Source organism: Elephas maximus, chromosome 20 (genome assembly GCF_024166365.1).
Source record: "Elephas maximus indicus isolate mEleMax1 chromosome 20, mEleMax1 primary haplotype, whole genome shotgun sequence".
Lineage (NCBI taxonomy): Eukaryota > Metazoa > Chordata > Mammalia > Proboscidea > Elephantidae > Elephas > Elephas maximus.
The window spans coordinates 79,227,441-79,252,836 of NC_064838.1; the positions used below are offsets into that span (position 1 = coordinate 79,227,441).

General features: G+C 36.7%; 1 protein-coding gene and 1 pseudogene across 1 annotated transcript; both read right to left on the reverse strand.

The window, feature by feature from the left end:
• Nucleotides 1-9,676: 9,676 nt before the first annotated feature.
• On the reverse strand, nt 9,677-16,000 carry LOC126063779 (olfactory receptor 1052-like). Its single transcript, XM_049862165.1, has 2 exons — nt 15,974-16,000; nt 9,677-10,585 (listed from the first exon to the last, which is right to left on the reverse strand). Exons 1-2 carry the CDS (start codon nt 15,998-16,000, stop codon nt 9,677-9,679), a joined length of 936 nt encoding a protein of 311 aa, XP_049718122.1.
• A 2,530-nt stretch (nt 16,001-18,530) lies between these two features.
• LOC126063780 (olfactory receptor 5AS1-like) lies at nt 18,531-19,519 on the reverse strand (annotated as a pseudogene).
• Nucleotides 19,520-25,396: the final 5,877 nt, after the last annotated feature.

Sequence of the window (25,396 nt, forward strand, 5' to 3'; positions counted from 1 at the left end):
AACTCATGTTCACCTATTCCCATGGACTATTTTCCTGCATAAGAGAAGTCAGTTAAAATTTGTCTGTCATTTATAGTAATACCTAACTAACACAAATGACAGTAGTTACAGGCAGCAGGATTAAAAGCCAAAATAAACCTTTGATATGTGACTATCAAGGCACAGCTTCCATGATATGAAAGCAAGAACAAGATGATTTTAAAAACAGTCCCACTATATTTTTTCCCTACTTCAAATGAGAATAAAGTCCCTGGAGTCTATCTTCTGATTGAGCGGGTTTAATAAAAGTATTATGAAATGTTCCTCCATGTTTCTTGAGGGATTTAGGAAATTCTCAAGAACATAATGCTTCCCTAAGGTATTTAATTGTCTAAAAGTGACACTGAGTAGAAAGAAATGTGGGGAAAACACAGAATATACGATCTCTGAAAAAAAAAAAAGAAATATAATTGATTCTGATACCTGCTCAATACTTTAGCAAAGGAAGCTTTTACTTAGACCTAGTTATTGGGAGGGGAGGGGGGTCAGAGGGCCTTAACTTAGTAGAGCGAGCCCTGATGTAAACCAGTCCCATTCTTTGAATTCTTTGGATGGCCAGAATGGCATCAAAGGAAGTTAATACTGTTGTGGTTGTTAGTTGCCTTTGAGTTTATTCCTACTCGTAACGAGGTTCATAACAGTAATCCTTGAAATGAAGACCACCACCTGTCTTGTAAACTGTGATGTCTACTGATAGGTAATTTTGGGGACTTTGTCCTTAGCTTAAACTGTGTCATGAGTGATTTTGATAGGGACCTCTCACACTGTCCACTTATATATGTATCTAAATAAAAATTGATTTCTATTCTTTATATTAAATATTTAAAATTTTCTACATACTAAATCCATGTTTAAAGGGTAGTAGGGAGGTGAAAGCTAAACTGAATTTCATTCTAAAGAAACAAAACAAAAAAAAGTGCAGTTCATGAAAGATTAATAACTGAATTTGGAAATGTAAACTCTTCCCCTCATTGAAGATCTTTTTTTAAACTTCTCATTTTGGATTTGATAATAAAAAAAAAAAAAAAAAAATTTTTTTTTTATAATAGCTTCTGTCGAATATGTACCTGGGTGGTGCAATACAGAGGTAGTAAGATTAGGGGTTGGGAAACTTTCTAAGTTTGAAATAGGACAGAAAATGATTCATTATCTTGGAAGCCCTCCAACATTCTAAGCACCTGGCACATACTCTATTTTTTTTTAAACTATAGTTCATTCTCTGTCCAAATATTAATTAAAAAAAAAGATAAAGAAATTAAGTGTCTCAGATATTCTTTCTCCTAGGAAATGGTAGATCAGGGACAAAAAAAGTATTTGAAAAGACCTTTAAGAAGTCTATATCTACAGGCACTCAGTTGACAAAAACAAAATAATCACATTCAGAGTGTCCAGAACAGGTCTGCTGTCTTCTGCAGCCACCACACTTCTGTCAGTTTGTCTAAGAAGATAGAAGGAATACACAGAGTCACTGTACTGAAAAGGATTGGTTAATGTTCACACAGTTCAGGAGGTAAGATATGATAAAGAACCAACGGTACTGAAGGAAGAAGTCCAAGCTGCACGGAAGGCATTGGCGAAAAACAAGACTCCAAGAATTGACAGAATACCATCTGAGATGTTTCAACAAACGGATTCAGTGGTGGAAATGCTCGCTCATCTATGACAAGAAATTTGGAAGACAGCTACCTGTCCAACAGACTTGAAGAGATTCATATTTATGCCTATTCCAAAGACAGGTGATCCAACAGAATGTGAAAATTATCAAATAATATCATTAATATCACAGACAAATAAAATTTTGCTGCAAATCATTTGAAAGTGGTTACAGCAGTACAATGACAGGGAACCACCAGAAATTCAAGCCAGGTTCAGGAGAGGATGTGGAACTACGGGTATCATTGCTGATGTTAGATGGATCCTGGGTGAAAGCAGAGAATACCAGAAAGATATTTATCCGTGTTTTATTGCCCATTCAAAGACATTCAACTATGTGGATCATAACAAATTATGGATAGTGTTGCGAAGAATGGGAATTGCATAACACTTAATTGTGTTCATGAAGAACCTGTACATAGATCGAGGCAATTGTTTTAAAAGAACAAGGAGATACTGGGTGGTTTAAAGTCAGGAAAGGTGTGAGTCAGGATTGTATCCTTTCACCATACCTATTCAGTCTGTATGCTAAGCAAATAATCCAGGAAACTGGACTATATGAAGAAGAACAGGGCATCAGGATTGGAGGAAGACTCATTAATAACATGTGATATGCAAATGACACAATCTTCCTAGCTGAAAGTGAAGAAGACTTGAAGTACTTACTAATAAAGGTCAAAGACCGCAGCCTTCAGTATGAATTATGCCTCAACATAAAGAAAACAGAAATCCTCACAACTGGATCAGTAAGGCACATCATGATAAAGGGAGAAAAGATTGAGGTTGTCAAAGATTTCATTTTACTTGGATCCACAATAACCACGCATGGAAGCACCAGTCAAGAAATCAAAACATGCATTGCATTGGGTAAATCTGCTCCGAAAAAACCTCTTTGAAGTGTTAAAGAGCAAAGATATCACTTTAAGGATTAAGGCAGGCCTGAACCAAGGCATGGTATTTTCAATCACCTCATACATATGTGAAAGTTGGACAATGAATAAGGAAGATGGGAGAAGAACTGATGCCTTTGAATTATTTTGTTGACGAAGAATATTGAATATACCATGGCCTGCTAAAAGAATGAATAACTCTGTCTTGGAGGAAGTACAGCCAAAATGCTCCTTAGAAGTAAGAATGGCAAGATTTTGTCTCACACACTGTGGACATTTCATCTAGAGTAACCCATCCCTAGAGAGGGACATTATGTATGATAGAGGGCCAGTGAAAAAGAGGAGGACCCTCAACGAGATGGACTGACACAGTGGCTACAACAATGGGCTCAAGCATCATAATTGTGAGAATGGCATAGGACCCGGCAGTACTGCTTTCTGTTGTACATAGGATCACTGTGAGTCGGAAGTGACTCCATGGCACTTAAAAGCAACAACAGCAGGGGTAGAACTTTTTTATAGTGCCAGAAGTTGAGCCTCTCAGTTTAGAATTCCTCAAAATACTATTGAGGAAGGGACGTCTCCTCAAAGTAGAGTTGACCTCAATGAGATGTATGCAGTAAAGCTTTTGGGACCTTTATTTGCTGATGTGGCATGACTCAAAATGAGAAGAAACAGCTGCAAACATCCTTTAATAATAGGAATGTGTAACGTACAAATTACAAAACTAGGAAAATTGGATGTCATCAAATATGAAATGGAACCCTTGAAGATAGCTATCCTTTCTTCTTCTTCTCCTTCTGCCCCTCTTTCTTCTCTTCTTCCTCCTCCTTCTTCTGTTTCTATTGTTTTTCTTCCTTCTCCACTATGCATATATTAATACCCTTTGTGGTATCCCACAGGTCTCTGAGGCTGTGGTTATTTTCTTCATTTTTTTTTTCTTTTTGTTTTTGAAATGGGATCATGCCTAATTATCTATTTTCACGTTTACTGATTCCTTCCTTTTCCATCTTGTCTTAGTTATCTAGTGCGGCTATAACAGAAATGCCACAAGTAGATGGCTTTAACAAACAGAAATGTAGTTTCTCACATCCTAGGAGGATAGAAGTCCAAATTCGGGGCTCCAGCTTCAGGGAAAGGCTCTCTCTGTTGGGTCTGGAGGAGGGTCCTTGTTATCAGCCTTCCCCTGGCCTAGGAGCTTCTCAGCACAGAAACCCTGACCTAGCCAAGTTGGTACACATTTTGGGGGGACACAATTCAATCCATTACACATCTCCTATCTGATCTCAGTCCTCCCTAGTGTATTTTTTCATTTCAGTTATCTGTTTCTTAAGTACAGAATTTTCATTTGGTACTTTTGTATAACTTTTTTTTCTGTTTATTGAGATTCTGTTTTTGATGAGTAATTGTGTCATGTTGTTGTCGTTAGGCGCTCTCAAGTCAATTTCGACTCATAGTGACCCTAGGTACAACAGAACAAAACACTGCCTGGTGCTGAGCCATCCTCACAATCATTGACGCCCATGCTTCTAAAGAGCACTCTGGCTATAGCACTCTGGCTGTACTCCTTCCAAGGGAGATTTTTTCATTCTTTTGGCTGTTGATGGTATATTCAATATCCTTCCCCAACACAATAATTCAAAGGCATCAATTCTTCTTCGGTCTTCCTTATTCATTGTTCAGCTTTCGCATGCAGGTGAGGTGATTGAAAACACCATGCTCAAGTTAGGCCATTGTCAGTATTTTTCACCAGTACCATAATCAGAGGTGTCAAATCTCTTGTGGCTAAGTCCAGTACTTGGGCCATTCAGAGATAGTTTCCACTAATTGTTTTTTATTCCTGAGCATGAATCACATTTTTCAGTTTCATTGCAGTACTGTAAACTAGAAAATTTAGAAAATATATTGCAAAGGCTCTGTACTCTGTACATGTAGCTTTATGGAAGACTTTCAATTATTTTTCAAAGTGTTCCAATTCACAGTATCATCTGTGCTTCCTGAGAGTTCCCATGGCTCCACATCTTCATCAATACTTGATATTGTCTACTTTTTTTACTTTTATTGTGTTTTATGTGAAAATTTACAAATAAAGTCCAACTGTCATATAAAAATTTATAAACACCTTGGTAAAAAAACACCTTGGTATATGCTCCTAATTGCACTCCCCCTAATGAGACATCACAGTCCTTCCCTCCACTCTCTCTTTTCGTGTCCATTCATCCAGATTCTGACTCCCTCTACCCTCTTATCTCCCCTTCAGACGGGAGATGCCAACATAGTCTCATGTGTCTACTTGATCCAAGAAGCTCGTTCTTCCCCAGTATCATTTTCTATCCCATGTCCAGTCCAATCCCTGTCTCAAAAATTGGCTTTAGGAATGGTCCCTGTCTTGGGCTAACAGAAGACCTGGGGACCATGACCACCGGGGTCCTTCTAGTCTCAGTCAGACCATTAAGTCTGGTCTTTTTAAGAGAATTTGGGGCCTGCCTCCCACTGCTCTCCTACTCCCTCAGGGGTTCTCTGTTGTGTTCCCTCTTAGGGCAGTCTTCGTTTGTAGTCAGGCACCATCAGATCTTCTGGTCTCAGGCTAATGTAGTCTTTGCTTTATATGGCTTTTTCTGGCTCTTGGGCAATTAATTACCTTGTGTCTTTGGTGTGTTTCATTTGCCTTTGCTCCAGGTGGATTAAGACAAATTGATGCATCTTAGATGACTGCTTGCTAGTGTTTAAGACCCCAGACACCACTCCAAAGTGGAATGCAGAATGTTTTCTTAATAGATTTTATTATGCCAATTGACTTATATGTCCCTGGAAACCATGGTCCCCAAACCCCCGCTCCTGCTACGCTGGCCTTTGAAGTGTTCGGTTTATTCAGGAAACTGCTTTGCTTTTGGTTTAGTCCAGTTGTGCTGGCCTCGCCTGTATTGAGTGTTGTCTTTCCCTTTACCTAAAATAGTTCTTATCTACCATCTAATTAGTGAAAACCTTCTCCCTCCCTCCCTCCCTCCCTTCCTCCCCCATCTCGTAACCATCAAAGAATATGCTCTTCTCTGTTTCAACTATTTCTCAAGTTCTTGTAATAGTGGTTTTATACAATATTTGTCCTTTTGCAACTGACTTATTTCACTTGGCATAATGCCTTCCAGTTTCCTCCATGTTATGAAATGTTTCACAGATTCATCATTGATCTTTATTGATGTGTCATAATCCATTCTGTGAATATACCATAATTTATTCATTCATCCATTGATGGGCACCTTGCTCGCTTCCATCTTTTTGGTATTGTAAACAGTGCTGCAATGAACATGGGTGTGCATATATCTGTTCCTATAAAGGCTCTTATCTCTCTAGAATATATTCCAAGGAGTGGGATTGCTGGATCATATGGTAGTTCTATTTTTAGCTTTTTAAGGAAGTGTCAAATTGATTTCCAAAGTGGTTGTACCATTTTACATTGTATAAGTTCTCCACTTATGACTATCTGTCCATCCATCCGTCCATCCATCCATCCATCCATCCATTTTTTTTTTTTCTGTTTATATATTTGGTCTCAAGGCCCAGAATTTGGTTAATGTCCTGAGGAAAAATACAGCCATGTGTGCTGAGACTTATAGAACATCTGGTAGGAACACTGCTAGTTACTCTGAGCCCCAAAGGGCCCTCCATTTTTGCCAAACCTAGATTTTCAGGTGTGCCCTGAGTCAGTGCAATGAGTCAGCTACCCTCTCCAAGGTTAATCCTTCTGAATTTGCAGTCAGTCCAGTTCTCTTTGACTTAGCAGTGATTCATTCTTTTTCAATAGATTCTTTATCTTATCTTGCTTTTCCTGGTATTTTTGTAGAAATGCTGCCTTGACTATCAGCTGCTCAATCACACCCCAAAATAAAAGTGTTTCTTTCATAAGCACTTTGCCATGTTTTTCTAACATTTTATTCTGAAAAAAAAAAAAATTCAAACTTATATTAGAGATTAAAAAACAACACAAATTTGTTAGACTCCTACAATGATCACCTAGGTGTACTTTGCCTATAAACACCAGGTGCAATTGTTGCATTTGCTTTCCCTCTCTCTGTGTACATACATACATATCAATATATACACAATTATATACATATATTTATTTATACATAATAATGTAACAGTTTTATTTTTTAATATGTTTCTCATGCTTGCCCAAAGTTTGAGGATTAATATAAGGTAATACTCTCATCTTACAATAACCTGCAAACCCTGCCCAATGTGTTATATCGCTTAAATTTGTTTTGAATTTTTTATTCTTGTAGTATTAAAGTGTCTTAGATTCTTGATCCTTAAGGTATTATTTTCATATTATTGTGAGCTTATAGAATTTCAGGTCTTAACAGAGAATAAAATCACAGTAAACTCTCTCTCTCGATCTATTCTTCTATCTAATAAAACTTTGAAGGAGGTATGATTATTATCCCTTTACAAGTGAAAAAACTTCTTAGTAAATTTAAGTAGCTTTTCTGCATTTACAGAACTAGTACATACCATCCTTGGATGTGTATCAAGGCATGTTTTTGTCCCATCATACAGTCAACTTCATAAATATTGTATATATGCTTGAAAACAATACACTTTTTTGAGATTTTGAAAGCTGTTATCTTTTGTCTGCTGTCTATTAAAAAAATAATAATAAAAAAATAGAAAACCTTGGTATCATCTTTGATTCCTCTATTTTCTCCACTATCCTGCCTAGGTCTACTATCAAAATGTATTTTGCACTTGTATTCCTCACTACTTTCACTATGATAGATTTGGTTTAACATGCCATCATCTCTTAACTGAATTATTGTGCAGCCTCCTGGCTGGTTTGCCCTTCATGGTTTATCTATTATCAACACAGCAGCTCAAGTGAACTTTTTAACGTGCAAGTTGGATCATGTCACTCCTCTGCCTGATGAGACTCTTTGCCTTTCCTCTCATTCAGGTCCAAAGTCTCTAGACTATACAGCCCATGCAGTCTGGCTCCCTTTTCCTTTCTGGCAGCATCTCCTGCTACATCTCTCCTTGCTCTCTTTTCTCCAGTTCTGCCTGTTTTGTTGTTTCTTGATCACTCTAGGAAATCTTTGTTCTTGGCTATACCCACTTTTCAGAAAGCTCTTTCTTCCAGGCTCACCTTGGAAATGCTATGGGGCAGTTCTTCTCTCTCCTATAGCGTCACTATGTGTCAAAATCAACTCAACAGCAATAGCTTTTTTTTTTTAATATACGTATATATTTTATATTTCATCTTTTTTCTCCTTAACCAATTTGTCTTGCTAGTTACACAGTTTCAAAGTCTTCCATCCATTATATACTCTTTCCCTCAAAAATAAAAATCTATTTTTTTAAGTCCTGTTGATGCTTTTCATGAACTATGTCTTAAATCACTCACTTCTCTCTATTGCTCACCTGTAATACTTCTTCTCTTTCTCAAAGTAATAATTTTTTATTATTATTGTTTTTGTTATAGGTTTGGAGTAATTTTCCCAAATTGTTCTTGCCTTCCAAAATGTTGATTACAGTGTTATCATGAGAATTTTTCTGTTCTATTTATATTTCACTTAGGACTCCACTTACCATACATTGGGTTTTAAAGCATGTTATCCTGGCGTCCAAAGGCCTTCATACATACGGCCCTAAATGACTCATCAGCCTTATTTTCTATTGCCTTTGTTTAAGCATTCAATGGTAGAGCTAAACTCATATATTTTCATGTTTTTAAAGAGTTCTTCCATTTCCCATGCTCATCTGCTCCCTGCTCCTCTAACTGCTTTTGTTGCCTAGCATAAACCTGTCTAGGTTTAGATCACACAGAGTAACTGGCACAATAGAAGTGTGTTGAATAAATAAATTATAAATAAGAGTTGTTTTCTACAGCCATTTTTTATAAGATACTAGTGAGATATGCAAATTTAAATACAAAATAGAAGGTATATATTTTTACTTGAATGGTGGCATTTTTAGAATAAAATCAATTTGTGTGACTGATCTTAGAGAATTGGACTAAGGGAATATTTCAAATTTTCTCTGAGGCACAAATGCATTTGGTAAATCCCTGTCCTAGAATATTCTTTTAATTTGAAGTAGTCTTATTCTTTTTTTTTTTTTTTTAATTGTGCTTTAGGTGGAACTTTACTGAGAAAATTTAGTTTCTCATACAACAATTTATACACAGATTGTTTTGTGACATTGGTTGCAGTCCCTATGATGTGTCATCACTCTCCTCTTCCACATCTCTATTCCTTGTTTCCATCTGTCCATGATTCCTGTCCATTCCTGCCTTCTTCTTATTGTTTTTAGGCTGGTGTTGCCCTTTTGGTCTCATATACATGATTAGACTAAGAAGCACAATCCTCATGTGTGTAATTGTTTGTTTTATAGACCTGTCTAATCTTTGACTGAAGGGTAAGCTTCGGGAGTGACTTCAGCTCTAAGTTAAGGTGCGTCAGGGGCCATAGTCTCAAGGGTTGTTCCAGTCTCTGTTAGACCATTAAGTCTGGTCTTTTTTGTGTGTGTGTGAATTTGAATTTTGTCCTACATTTTTCTCCCGCTCTGTCTGGGACCCTCTATTGTGATCCTCGTCAGAGCAATTCCCGATTTCAGCCAGGCACTATGGAGTTCTCCTGGGCTCAGGCTGGTAGTGGCTGTGGTGCTTTTGGTTCATTAGTCCTTTGGATTAATATTTGCCTTATGTCTTTGACTTTCTTCGTTCTCCTTTGCTCCTAACTGGATGGAACGAGTAGACGTATCTTAGGTAGCCACTTACAAGCTTTTAAGACCTCAGCAAAGTCTGATTCTTTTGGATCCTCAGTGAGCTCTTTCAGAATTTAGCACGACATTTAGTTAGAAAAAAAAATTATCCACTTTTGAGGAAATTAAACTATTATATCACCAAAATGATGAATGGGAATTAAATTGATTTTTAATCTTCATGCCATATTCAACACTTCTGCCCCAAATTGCATGAGAATATTTTGTCATAGTTTTGCTTGTGATTATATCTATGAAACAGTTTTAAAAGTCTCCTATCTCTTAACTGATTAATGTCAGGTTAGCAAAGGCACGCACAGGATTCAGTCCAGTGGGGTTTATCTTCCACAATATTGACCTTTTGCAGCATCTTTCACATCCTTATTCCTAAGGCTGTAAATCAGCGGGTTTAGCATGGGAATCACCAATGTGTAAAATACAGCAGAGACCTTCTCCTGCTCCAGTGAATATTGGGAGCTTGGCTGGATGTAACTAAAAGTCGCAGACCCATAGAGTAAGGTCTTGTGCCTTCCTTCAGCTGAGCGAATTCTCTGGATGGCAATGATGATGTGGACATAAGAGACCATAATGATAATGAAAGTGAACATTGCAATAACCCCGGAGAAGCTCAAAAGCAGCTTCTCATTGGTATGGAAATCAGAGCAAGAGAGTCTCAAAAGCGGAGGAATATCACAGAAATAATGGCTCACAATGTTAGGACCGCAGAAGTGTAGTTTGAGCAAGCCTATCGTATGTGTCAAGGAATTAATGAGTCCACCTAAGTAAGACACAAGGACCATCTGAATACAAACCCTTTGAGTCATGATGACTGTATACAACAAGGGATTAGCTATCGCCACATAGCGGTCATAAGCCATCATAGACAGGAGGATGCCCTCTGTAGCCACATATACCACAAAAAAGAAACTCTGTAGTACACAGCCAGAAAATGTGCTGGACTTATGTTCTGATAAGAAATTTACCAGCATCTTAGGAGCAAAGACAGTAGAGTAGCAGATGTCACAAAAAGAGAGGTTGCTAAGGAAGAAGTACATTGGAGTATGAAGTCGAACACTTAACCGAATCAGAACAATCATCCCCCAGTTCCCTACCAGAGTGATGCAATAAATGAGGGCAAAAAGCAAAAAGAGAGGGAGTTGCAAATTTGGATTTTCTGTTAATCCTACCAGAAGGAACTCCTTCACACCTATGATTCCAACCTGCCATGCATTTAGGTTTACGTAGCTCTTTAGTTGTGGAACAAGATGATATTACTTAGATGAAAAACATTATGGCACCTTCATGATCCCGTATCCATAATTGCACAAAGCATTTAGGCTTGCCCTGTAGTCATATGAAGAAAATAAACTAACTTCAGTTTGGGGCCATATGTTCGCTAGATAATTCCTATAAAATGACTCAAGTTTTTGAAACTAGAGATTATTTTATTTCCTGGTTCTCAGTTTCCACATCATAAAAATGGGGTTAAGAAAACTCAACCAGATCATGAAGCTATTAATTGGTAGAACTGACATTTAAACCCGTATATGCCTGACTCTAAACTTCTGACTGTATTTTATGATGTATAGAAGCCCTCTGTTTTTATAACTAATAACTGAGTAGCAAAAAGTGATAACAAATTTTCCCTTATCCTATCACTAAAAAAAAAATCACTAGCCTGTTCATATTTTTTCACACCCAGTTCTGGAGATGGTGCTGACTTCCATGAAATGCAATCTCCTTCCTTTCCAGTTCTCAGAATTCAGACATCTTTTAGCTTCATTTTCTGCCTAGATCCCACATTTGGAAGATTGATGACTCTACTATCCCGAAGACTTGATTTGTGAAAAAGAGAAAAAGTAACCCTTTCATTGGCTATCTCACTAACACCCAGAGAAGGAAGAATATTCTCTATTTACACTTTTTCCACTTTTGTGGGTATTCACAGAATATACTTATGTGTTTTAATTGTCACAAGTATTTGCTCCTACTTTATATAATTTTAATTAGTTTATATAAAAACTATTTTCTATAAAAAAAAGAATTGTTTTTCCACTTTCTGTTGTTCTATTCCCCCTCCTGGATATTACTCTGTGCATGTATAAATTTATTAACTTTTCTCCCTTTTTCATGCACTTTTTATGTCTCTCTCACTAAAGGATAGATTGCATATCTGCTTATCAGTTCAATGAACATGCCCTCTCTACAAGGCACCATTTATGGCATTAGGGATCTAAAGAAGGATGTATGAGCTTGCCTTAGCTATCTAGTGCTGCTATAACAGAAATACCACAAGTGGATGGCATTGACAAAGAGAAATGTATTCTCTCACAGTCTGGGAGACTAGAAGTTCAAATTCAGAGATCTAGCTCCAGGGGAAATCCTTCTCTCTCTGTAGGCTCTGGGGAAAGGTCCTTGTCATCAATCTTCCACTGATCTAGGAGCTTTTCATCATAGGGACCCTAGGTCCAAAGGACATGAGCTCCTGACTCTGCTTTCTTGGTGATGTGAGGTCACCATGTCTCTCTGCTTGCTTTTCTCTTTCGTATCTCAAAAGAGATTGACTTAAAACACAACCTAATCTTGCAGATTGAGTACTGCTTATTAACTACTTCTAACCCAACTTCATTAACATCATAGAAATAGAATTTAGAACACATAGGACAATCACTTCAGATAACAAAATGGTGGACAATCACACAATGCTGGAAATCATGGACTAGCCAAGCTGACACACATTTTTGGGGGGGGACACAACTCAGTCCATAAAGCCCTCATGGAACCTGACCTCTTCCATGTTAAGATTTGGGTAAGGCTGGGGGGTAATCTTCAGGGTATTGCTAAATCAAAATAAGAATCTCCATTCTTAATTTACAATTCATATTCTGCCCATATTTTCCATCAGTGACCATAGGAAGCATAGGGAATCTAAGTTCAACTATTCCACGGAAAATAGGAAATACTTTGGTTGCAAGTAGCAAAGAATTTTTTTTCTTCTTAATGAAACTAGTTCATAGGCTAGGGAATCAAAAGGTATTTATAACCTGGAAATAAATAAATAAATAAAGGACGTGAAGGGGCATTTGTGTGTGTTTCTCAAGAGCAACCAATTTTCTTCTTCTGGGAGGCCGTTTATGGGAATATCTTTGGAACATCATAGAATAGGGCAGTCTGGGTTCTGATATAGCTCTGTCCTTGACTTTTTGTATATTTTGCCTATTACAAATAAGCCATGAAAAGGAACTAAGGCACTAAAGTTGGTATAACACAAAGTAGAATTTGTATAATATTCCCAGTTACCTTTTACAGATACAGAGGAAAAAAAAAAAACGAAGTTCCTGCTGCTTTAACTGGCATGCAGTTTCAAATTGTGGATGTAGCAATGGGCTGAGACATGATACTGATGGACAAGTCTCAACACCAGAGCACAGAAAAAAGCATTCGTGTGGAAAAGAGAGGAAATCAAGTGTACAGAGAAGGAAAATACGTTCTGAAGATTGAAACCAGTTGTTTTTCAAGCTTATGTTAGTATAGGATTCTCAAGGAATAAATTAAAGTCATAAATGAAGAGAGTAGATTTTTAAAATCTAAATAAAGGTTAGAAAATACGTATCTTAATGAGTATTTATGATGACAAACTACATAAAACTCTATTTTCCCCCTTTTTTGATTGGCAGTGCAATTATTTTATTTCAATTTAAAAAAAGTCATAGCTGGAGGGTATGGGGAATGCAGCGCTAAATAACTGCTAACCTCATGTGTGTGAGAGTGTAACGGTGCTCCACAGGGTTCCCAGTGGCTGATTTTTCAGAAGTAGATCACCAGGCCTTTTTTCTGAAGTGCCTCTGGATGAACTCAAATCTCTAACCTTTCATTTAGTAGCCCAGTATGTTAACTGTTCTCAGGAAAGTGCTTGATAATACAGTTAAAAAAAAAAAAAAAAATCAGTGGCTGTGGAGTCGATTACAAGTCCTAGTGACCCTATACGACAGAGTAGAACTGCCCCACAGTGTGTCCAAGGAGAACCTGGTACGTTTGAACTGTCAAACTTTTGCTTAGCAGCCAAGCTCTTAACCACAATGCCACCAGGGCTCCTGATACTAACAGTTAATGTTTATTGAGTGCAGTTATTTTTATTTATAAACAATATAATGGCATTAAGTATTATTATGTTCTATAGTTTAGACCGAAGGAAATTGAAACACCGAGAGGTTAAATAGCTTAACCAATGTCATATGGGTATTAGTAGAGGAGCTGGGATTCAAACCCAGGCCATCTGGATCCAGAAGCCATGCTTTTGATTCCTCTACCATATACTCAATCTTATATTTCACCCAGTTTCTCTCAAGTACTTGCCACCAGTGTATGTCCAGCTTTCCAGCAATAAACCAAGTCCAGGTGCTCAGGCATTTTTGCCACACCTTCTACCCTCAGGGCCCTATCAAGCATTTCATTGCACTTGAGGCTGCAAAATGAAAGGAAAGATATTTTTTAAGAAAAAATAATTCAGGAAAATCCTGTCTCATTACTTTTAATTTTTCTTAGATTTCTTGAATTTCTGTGGATTTTGGCACCATAATCAAAAGGCAGTATTTTTCTAATGAATTCAAGCACTCAACATGATTTCAACCAGTTGCAGTTATATTTCTAACAACTATTTTTCTTTGTGGAACTCATAATACAAAACAATAAGTAGAGAAAAGTGCTATCGAGGGTCAAGGCATGATTTACTCCTGTCCTGTTAGAGCTTGAACTAGAAAACGGATTCATTTTGTCATTAAATGCAGGATTTTTGTTACCACTCAGTGATGCCATCCAGATTAAGTCTCCTTTAAAATACTAATGAGTGTGCATATTCTCTTAGGAAACATATTTTAGAGCCTAATGACATACTTAGGGCCCTGGCGGTACAGTGGTTAAGAGCCACAGAGTGCTATAGCAGCAAACCAAAAAGATTTGCAGTCCAAATCCACCAGCTGCTCCTTGGAAACCCACTGGAGCAGTTCTCCTCTGTCCTATAGGGTTTCTATGAGTCAGAATCGACTCAATGGCAATAGGTTTGATTTTTTTTTTTTTTTGGTGACATACTCGTATGAAATTATTCCAACATTCAGATAAATATCTTGAAAGGTCATGTTCAAATAATGGTGTTTGATTAAAAAAAAAATAAATTTCTCCTAGTAATTTATTTTTTATTTATGTCACCAAAGGAATATTAGAAAATATTCAATCACCAGTGATCAAGGACACGGTTGAAAATAAAGACATTGATGAGAAAATAAGAATGTTGAAAACATTTCTAATTACAGTGAAATAGGGAGCCCAGCCAAATGGCTATCAGAAGAGTTAATGCTTATCAAAATTATTCTCTCTCCATCATATGGGACTATGCCCAGTTGAAAACCAAAGCTTACCTACCTCGGTGTGTGGTTTTGTGGGGGTTTGCCTATGAAATATGATTTTGCTGACATAATAAAAAATAATAATATTTATACAATAATTTATTAAAATATATAAATATATTTAATGAATTGTCTTATGTTATAACATATTATTACATGCAGATAAATATATAACTGATTAAACACTACGTGAGATCTTATATATTAGGATATAAATTCATAGTTGTATACATGCACTTGCACTTTTAAACAATATACACTGAATGGTTTATAATTTAAAATGGTTTATAGAACTAAAGAAACAAAAAAAAAACGAATACTAAAACACCATAAAACTTCACACACAAAAAAAAAAATCTTTCAAAAACGCTGGCATACTGAAACCTGCAAGTGTGGCTTAGACAGTGTTATTTAAAGAAAATATGTTAATGTAAAGTTATTTAATTCAGGCACACTAGACATGTAGTAGGAAGTAGTAGCTTGATATAACAAAATATGTCCCGGGCTCTAGGGATAAAGTGCCACTTGCAAGTTCCAGTTTTGTTACAGACAAAATGAAGTAACAAACCTAAAGAAAGTAGAAAATAATTCCTAATACCTTATTATGGCAATTGTAAAGCAACATTGACTCTAAATGATTGCCAAAGATTACTATTGTATAAGACTGTAAAGAAATCATTTTCTTTAAAATGTAGCTAAAACACATAGCAATTATCAGGTGTTATGATTTAAGGAATTTTCCATAACGGTATAAGTAACTTTAAATCACTATGTAAGCCCAGTATTACATTTCATTAAAAAAAAAAAACACAGACATCAGAAAATAGTGGCTATAGATATTTTGTAAATATTGTCTTTCCCCATAAAAAGAGGACAGCTCTATTGAGATACCAACAAATCACAAGTTAGGAAGTTGTATTTTCTGGCTCTTTGGGAATAATACTAAGGCTATAAAACTAGTACCAGATTTTTTAGTATGAAAAGAGCACAAAACGTTAGAATTATAAAAATAAACCTACATGATAACTTATTAAAGATACAGCTAAGCAAAGTTGAGAGTACATGGAGCTTCTAGTGAAGGAAACCCAGCTTCCATGATTCTTGAAGGGGTTTTATGTTTGGTTCCTTTTCTTTTGGGAACACAAACCGGAGCTCATTGCATAGATGTGAGTCTCAGATGTCCACAGGTTGGATTATTAACATTCTTTCCGGTCTCTTGAGAGTAGAACTAACCATAAGTCTGCAGGCCCTCTTGATCATTGTTCAGAAGATACCTCAGCTTTTCACTGTGGTAAAATAAATTTCCCTTTGAAAAAAAATAAAATAATATATCTTTTCTAAAACTCAAACATCATAGTATGATGTCACAAAACAGATGATGGATGCAATTTCAGGACCAAAGAATTATATTGTAATTTGTCATGTCGACTACAAATTAGGATTGTATTTGAATTCCAGAAAAATCAAGAAACGGCATTCCCCACAAGCAAAATAATCAATCATTACCAATACTTCTGTAAATGCACACCTTTCCAAAAAGCAGATGACCAGTGTAGGCCAAATGGTGGGCTACATAATTTTTGTGACAATATATCCACTAGTAAAATGTGAAGTAACACTTGTTAATATAAAAAGCCAAAACAGGTGAGCTTTTTCTAAGAAATCAAGGGTAATGATCAACATACCAAGGTAGATTCCCTGCTGGCTGCCCTCCTAAAAAGCTACAGGGGAAGTAGTTACAGCTTCATGTTAAGGCAATCAATACTGGTAATCAATGCTGAGGTGATGACTCAGGGCACAAGTTCGGTCATGTCATCACACACCTCATCGACTGCACTTTCAAGCCGCTGGTTAAGGTGGAGAAGAAGGTGGTGTCCCCTTAACCACAAAGGCTGAATAGGAAAATCAGGTTCCTGCCCTGATTAATCATATATTTTCATGAACGTGCTGTTACTTCCCAAGTGATAAATGTTGAGGAGACAAAATTGTGATATGGACAAGCTTCTCTGTTTTATTCCATTTCAGTTTTCATCAGGAGAGGCACTTGTGCTTCTATAATCAAGTGACATAAAAGCCCACAGCAAAAGGACCAAGGTCCTTCTCTTGGATAATATTGCCCAGCTCTGCCAGGTTACCTAGCACCTCACAGAAAATCAAATCCTATCGTCTTAAAATCAATAGTAATATGATAATGGTAAGAACAAATAAGCACTATATGCTGATAAAATGTGCCAGACATGGTTGGTTCTAAGAGCTTTCGAAAATATTCTAGGAAATTTGTATCTATTTTTTTTATTACCTTATTTAATCCTCAAATCATGCATGTACTGGTATTTTTGTGTATATTAATTTATTTGATTTTCAAAACAATACTATCCAGTAAGTAATACTTATTGTTTCCATTTACAAAATAGGACATCGAGGCACTCAAATAAGACAATATTTCATTGAAAATTTATTTGGCTAAATTTTTATGTTAAATTGACAACCGGGTACATTCAGTACGACTAATGCAGCCATCTCTATTTTCATAATTACTGCAAAATATGCAGTAATATACATTCACATGTGTGCAATTTATTGTTTCGACTCTTTCAAGATAAAACAAGAAGTAAACAGACACTGAAAAATCCAAAGTAGCCACAGAAGATATGTATCTTAATGATAAAAAATATACAACAACAAAGTTGCTTACACTTCAATTAGTCTGCATTGTCAATTTCCATGAGAAAATTATCAGAGCAATTATTCACCTTTTCTAAAAGATATTGTTTCAAAGGCTATTTCAGTAGTATATGTGTAAATAATAAGTAATTTATAGAGTTTAAAATCTTAAAGGTTTTCACAAATATTCACTGTGAATGGAAGAGTAGGGAAACTTTTGCAGCAACACTCTAGCCCCAAAAGAGCTAAACTTCACTATGATCTGATATTAAAGAGCCTATTGCTATACACCTTCTGTCTGATTTCCTGAGAACCAATGAACCCCACCTCTCCCGACACCAACTGCCATCTATCATTGGTAATATCAACTTTCCCTGACAATAAATGCTATATTCGTACAGAATACAGATTCACTCTCCCAAACACAAACTGATAGATTTATCCATCCATCCATCTACTCAGCCATCCATCATTCACCTACCTAGCCATTAAACACACATGTAATAAGAACATGCAATGTACCAGGTGCTATATAACAACAACAACAACAACCCATTGCCGTGGAGTCGGTTCCAACTCATACAAAAATAAACCAATAATATATGTTCCCAGCAGCCAAGGATCGTCTAATATAGGCGGGTTAACAGTAGGTCAACATATATCTTCAATACAGCATGATAAATAATTTAATGAATAAATACATAGAGTATTTTAGGAACACTCACTGGAGAACAGTTAAGCTATCTTAGAATTAGAAATGGTTCACACAGTAGAAGCATTCCAAAAACCAAAAAAAAAACCCAAACCCACTGCCATCAAGTCAATTCCAACTTGTAGCAATCCTATAGGACAGAGGAATTGCCCGATAGAGTTTCCAAGAAGGTCCTGGTGGATTCGAACTGCTGACCTCTTGGTTAGCAGCCATAGCACTTAACCACTACGCCACCAGAGTTTCCAGTAGAAGCATTAGAGAGGGAATATTTCTGGAAGAAAAGACAGAGAATTGGAAGATGTTGTTGAAAAGTTCTCTTTATTTTTTAGCAAATATTGATACATTTAAAATTGTTGAATCATAAGCTGTGCATGGGGTAGTAGAAAATGGAGAGATTAGAGGGGAGATTAGTCCTCAAATATTCTCAAATGAAATATGTTTTATTTTATTTTTATTTCCATTAATTTGAATGTCCAGTACCTTTCCAACAGTTTTTTTGAGAGCATTCTTCACATCTTTGTTTCTGTAGCTATAGATTATGGGGTTAAACATGGGGAAGACAACTGTATAAAACACTGCAACTACCTTATCAGTGTCTAGAGAAGAGCTGGGGGTAGGACGTAAGTACAGAAACAAGAGTGTCCCGTAGAATAAGGTGACAGCTATGAGATGGGAAGCACAGGTAGAAAATGTTTTGCTTCTGCCTCCTGAGGACTTGATGCTCAAAACAGTAATGAGGATACAGAAGTAAGAGGTAAATATGAACACAAAAGTGCTGGTCTGGATGAAGCCACACAAGGCAAAGAGCAGAAACTCATTGATACTGGTATCCGCACATGACAAAGCCAGGAGAGGGGGGATATCACACAAAAAAATGGTTGACAACATTGGAGCCACAAAATGGCAGCCTGAATGTGAGGCACACAGGTACCAGTGAAGTCATACTTCCACTGAAGTAGGCCAATGCAACAAAACAGAGGCAGATTTTCCTAGTCATAAGTGTAGAATAGAGTAATGGGTTGCAGATGGCTGCATAGCAGTCATATGCCATTGCTCTCAGGATGAGGCACTCAGTATCAGCAAAACAAGCAAAGAAAAATATTTGTAGTGCACAGCCATGGGTAGAGATGCTCTTCCCAGATGCTAAGAAATTTACCAGCAATTTAGGAGCAACTGCTGTAGAATAACTGATGTCTAAGAAAGATAAATTGCTCAGGAAATAATACATGGGGGGTTTGAAGGCTTGAATTGACATTAACTAAGATTATCAAGCCCATATTTCCTACCATAATTAACACATACAGCATGAAAAATACCAGGAATAGTGTGACTCCGCGAGGTAGATAATCTGTGAATCCAACAAAAATGAACTCAGTTGGTCTGGTATAATTATTCTCTAGCATCTTCTTGGTTTTCTTATTTTTCTCATTCAAGATAGGTGTTATCAACAGAGAGGAGTTGACTTCAGTGATGAATGAACTGAGGAGGTCATTCTTCTCCTTTTTAAGGAAAGAAATGAATGGTTAGTAAAATCAAAGTGTTGTATTTTCTCTGGCAATTTTTTTTTTTTTTTCTGTTAAAGGATATAATTAGAACTCACTCTCAATACCAGATGATTTCACTCAGAAGGTGCTGTTTTGTGATACAGTAACTCATTAAATCTATGGACATTAGGATATACTATTAGATCCTTTCAAGCTGAAAGAGGCTTACCTGATGAAACCTGATACGAATTATGAAAATTGGCAGGCTCTTTAGGGGCAAAGATCAATGTTTCCTACCTTAAAATCACATTTTTCTTTGTAAAGACAAAGAGTTGAGAAAAATTCTGGGGAAAAGAAATGCTCACAGATAGACTAGATAGTTCCACAGAACTAAACTTGTGATCCGGGAGGCAGCCTAATACAGTAGTGAAGAGCACAGTTGCTAGGCAAGAGATGACTGAGTTCAAACCTTAGGTTTGATATTTAATGTTTGTGTACTCTTGGTAATGCTACTAAAACACTCTGTGACAGAGCAATAAATGAGTAAATATATGTGAATTATGTGACTAGAACATAACCTGTATATAAGTGTTTATTAAATATAATACATTAAACATAAACTGATTTTGTTTCTATTTTTTTCTTATTTTATTAACTTAAACTATCCTGGTGGTTGTCTCAGAATTGACCTTGTCGTTGGCTTCACGGATATGTCTTAAGCATGATCTAGAGTCTCTTACAAAGATAAGCCTGTACTTGTATGTGTGTGTGTGTGTGAGTGAGCGTGTGTGTGTGTGTGCAAATAAGCTAGAGTAGGAACGGAGAATTCTACAGGCAGTTAGAGAACTGAAACGTTACAGGTAGCTAATGGGAATAAACATCCCTAGTGGTGCAGTTGCTAAGCGCTCGGCTGGTAACCAGAAGTTTAGTAAAAGAAGAGTTTTGAAGATTTCTGTCATGAGTACAGATTTAACAATTTCTTCTTGTACTGCTGTGTCTTTGCATTATATGTTTTAAAGCTGTGTAATTCAATATTAGACTGTGCTATATGAATTGTCATCGACAGTTATGTAACTGTAATACATGAAGACTTATGACTGTTATATTTTCTTGATAGAGTAACTTATCAAAAAAAAAAAAATACCACTCTGCCTTTTTTTAAAAAAATGCTGCATAGTACTTCTGATGTTGAAATAGTTTCTACTGTTATAGGAATTTCACAATAAATTATTCAATTATAGAATATTACTGTTGGAAGGAACCTCAGCAGTGATCTAATTTATATCTTTATTTTAAGTCACATTTACAAGATTATCCAGTGAGTGACATGTCCATTAATCTTTTTAAAAAGTGTAAATCTGATCCATAAACAGGTTACAAACTTCTTGAAATCAAAATCCAACTTTCCTTCTTTGAGCCCCCATGGAGTGGTTCAATATTTAATTGTTAAATGAGAGACCAGGTCTTCTAGATCAATTTCACTGCTCTTGAAGGATTCATCTCACACTGTTTTGAACTCAGATTAATCTCCTAAAACAAGTTTGGCCCCATTGGTTCTCATTGAAATCTTACCTGACAAGGTGGCTATTTCTGAAAGGTGTCCATGAATTATTTTCTGTTTGACATTCTGCTTGAAAGACTTATGTAGAAGAAAAAAAAAAAAAAAGAAGAAACCACAATAAATTCACTTGTTCTTCTTTTCAAATTATATCGTGTTGTGATGGCCAACACATAGAATCTGGACTTAGGCAGAATAATTTTAAATTCAGGTTTGACTCTTAATCCATAAGCCATAGAACTTCTCTGTTTATATTTCTGTTTCTGTTTAATTAGCATATTAATATATCATAAGGTTGAAGTCAGGATTAAAATGTGTAACTTATTACGGTACCTTTTTACAGGGTTTGTTATCTTGTGGATACATAGAAAGTTCTCACTATTTATGATCAGTTATTATCATCATTGCTATCACTATTACACTATTGTTGTATGTGGTCCTGTCGATTCTGACTTATAGCAACTCCAATGGACACAGTAGAACTGCCCCATAGGGTTTCTGAAGGCTGAAATTTTTATGAGAGTACATTGCAGGTCATTTCTTCTGCAGAGCTGCAGGTAGGTTCCAACTGTTGACTTTCAGTTAGCCTAGTGCTTAACCATTGTACTGCCAGGGCTCCTTACCATCACACTAATATCATTATTATTACTTAATAATTCAATACCTAGCTTTAAAACTGTAAATTTTCTGAATTGATATTTATAGGAACAAATACAAAATGATCAATCATATTGTGAGTGCATATATGCTGTGTGTTCATAGAATCTGAGGCTTAGTTTACAGATTCAGGGACTTAATTAGACCATTGGATTCCCCCAAATTTGAAAAATAGCTCACTCACCTTTCCTCTAATGGCAACAAGGTGCACAACAAATTGGACAGTGGTATAAAATATATATTTTTTTTACTTTATTTTCAAAATGCCATGGATATGGGTGGGCTCAGATCCATGTCACTACTGCTCTTACTCCCTTACATGTACAAACACACTCAGGCTATGAGAAAAAAAAAACAGAGAGTCAACAGAAATACATTTTTTGTCTAAGGTTAGCTCATTATCATTGCTACATTCACAAGAGACAATTTCCTGACGCTTGGGGAAGTCACCTATCTCAGCACCATCTAGAATTTTGAATGTGGAATTTATTTTGTATGAGATGTTGGTAACATTTCTCTCCAGGTTTTAGAAATCGTCTTATAAGGAGTGATTATTTATCTTCTAGCCTCTGACAAATAGAACATTGTCCCAGGATACTCCCCAATCCCAGGAGATCTTTGGATAGGCAATTACTCTGTTTCCAGTGGTGTGGCTGCTTTCTTTTAAAAATGAAAAAGATAAAGTTAACACAATTTACTATGATAAACCACTTAGAACATACCTCTGCATTTTTGGGAGATCTTTGATTAAAATAGCAATAATTGCAATAACTTTAACTGTGCCAATCTATAGAAAAAAAAAAAAAAGCTTTCTTGTTCAAATTCTGTCTCTGAGTAACCACTATCAATTCAGATATTCAAAGAGACTTTGCAGCAGTTAGTTTTATGTGGAAATGTCAAGGTACAGACTGACAACTATTGAGAAAAATGCCAATGGCCGCATTTTTGTTTCTCAGTTATAGGAGTGACTGGGAGGAACTATGCCTTGAATGATAAGATGCAGTGGTAAGAGCTTAATACTCACCCAACATGGGTTTGACTCATTTTTTATTCACAAGAGTGACATTGACCTTAGTCAGCCTTTTTTTAATTTGAAAATTGTGAATAATTTCCCACATTATCAGATTCTTGAGAATTAAGGGAGATAACACATATAACTATTTAACACCATGTTCAGCAAATTGTATTTGTTTATATGACTATTAGCTTTCCTTCACAATTACAGCAGTACTTACAGCAATATTTCCTAATACTTTCAAATGCAGCTCTTGGTTTTAACTTTCTTTAGATTATTGACACTGGAACAGTCTTATACCCTTCAGAAGCTTAAGGTGCACGGAATGCAGAGTAGATAAATGTATGGCGCCAGGCTTAATGCAAACAATTCGCCTCATTCCTCCATCTGGTGAGAAATTTAAATAAGTTTTTTTATAGCTTTTAGGGGGACTTCTTTTCTAGTAGGGTGAAGATCTGTGTTTTTAGGAAAAAAAAAAAAAATTCCCTAAATCAAAACAGCAAAGTACATGAAGAACTAAAACGTGGGTGGAAAAATTGCAGAGTTAAAGGAAGTACCACAATCAATTATTTTTTTCTTTTATTTCTTTCTTCTTTTTTATTCCTTTTTTCCTTCCCTCTATCCTTCTTTTCTTTCTTACTTATCCCATCCTCCCTTCCTTCCCTTCCATCATTTCTTTTTCTCCCTTTTTCACTCATTCACCCACTCCCTTCCTTCCTTTTTTCCTCTTCCCTTCCTTTTTCCAGTCCTCCTATCCATCTTTTCTTTCTTTTTCTTCTATCCTTCCTTCCTTCTTTCCTCCCTCCCTTCCTTCTTTCCACCCTCCCTTCTTTCCTTCCTTTCTTCCTCCCTCCCTTCCTTCCTTCCACCCTCCCTTCTTCCTTCTTTTCTTCCCCCCTCCCTTCTTCCTTCTTTTCTTCCCCTCTCCCTCCTTCCCTCCTTCCCATCCTTCCTTCCTTTCTTCCTTCTTTAATAAATCTACAAGTCTGGAAAAAAATAAATAAACATTTTCCTAGGTGTACTTTTTAAAAATTTAATTGAACTTTTTTCTTTCTACTTGTAATGCATAAATTATTAAAATGCAAGGATTATCCTTAATTATAGGGTAATAAAGTATTTTTCCTATACGAAATTTGGCTGCAGACAGCAGAAAAACAGCTAAACAGTTTTCTTCACTTTAAAAAAAAAAAAAACGACACAAATTTGCTGAAAGGATATTGGGTAATTCATAGAATTCACAAGGAAGCTGGAAAGACAGGTTGAGAAAACTGGCAGGAACCAAAGGAAACACAACATAGTGAAGATCTCCCCCTAGGAAGAGTTTACTTCATACATGGCAATGCCAACATCACTACTGGGTTTGCTGCCCTAGCATCACCGTCCCTAGTAACTTGCCTACTTGATTCCGGACCGTAGTTTCCCTAAATACCCAACAGTGCACTTCTGCATTTTGACTCTGATGCAGATACGGTGAATAATCTCTCATTTTTCATAACTTTCTAAAGACTTAAATTCAGGGCTGGGCCTTTAAATTCATCAAGCCGAGTTCACATGGCCAAGCTTTTGTTAAGGAGCTATAAGAAGAGATAGCTGTTTCTCTGGGCTGCCTTTGTGGAGGGGCTGCCTCTGTGGGGGCCTGAAAAGCACCTGTGGCGTTCTCAGCCTCCAATTCAATGGCAAGACTAGCTCCCACTGTGAACCCTGGAGGAAATAGCCCTCCCTGAATACAAAATCCTCTAAAGCAGCTGAGCTAAGAGTTACATAAGTAGGGTAGAAACATTTTTCTAAGTGTGTCATCACTTGAACCCTTAGCCTATATTAGGTGCTCCGTCCCCATACACCTTCCTTGAGCCTCCTCTTCGTTACCAATTTTATTCCTTCAGGTTCCTGATTGTCTGATCAAACCAAAACAGATCTTTCCACAAAGCGATATAGATGAAACTGTTTATATTTGGAAGCTCTGCTTCTTGGGTGCATTCTGTAACATTGTCCAATATTCTTTAGAAATTCCAATTCTGAGGTTATAATACAGGAGCAATCCATTCCTTGTAGCATCTGTCATCTCCTGGAAAGCCAGCTGCCAACCAGGCTCAGGTTGTCTTTCACTCCTGTTTTACCTGGACATAGAGAGCTCCCCCCAACCTTTGGTGGGGTTGAAGGAAGTGCCGCCCTGGGATAGGAAAGTAAGGGAGGGGCTCCTGGAAATCACTCAGACTTCAGGCCGAGCTTCTGATCTATGGATTCCGTCAGGTAATAACATTCTTCAGGGAAGGTTTGTCTTTACCAGTAAATTAGCCTTATAACTCTGTGCTCCTAATAGAACATTTGGGACATATAATAACCTGGTGTGCCTGGGTCAGTATTCAGTCTCAGTCACCACCCAGTGACAAGTCAATGTTTATTTCTCAGTATGGGAAAGGGGAACTCTCGGAAACAGGTATTTGTTATATTTAAAATATCTAAAGGTCTTTGGTGCTCCATATTACAGGTCAATATACTAGAGTCTATCTAGGGGCACTGGGGTCTGGGTATCTGGGGCAACTGTATCCAAAGAACAAAAGTATAG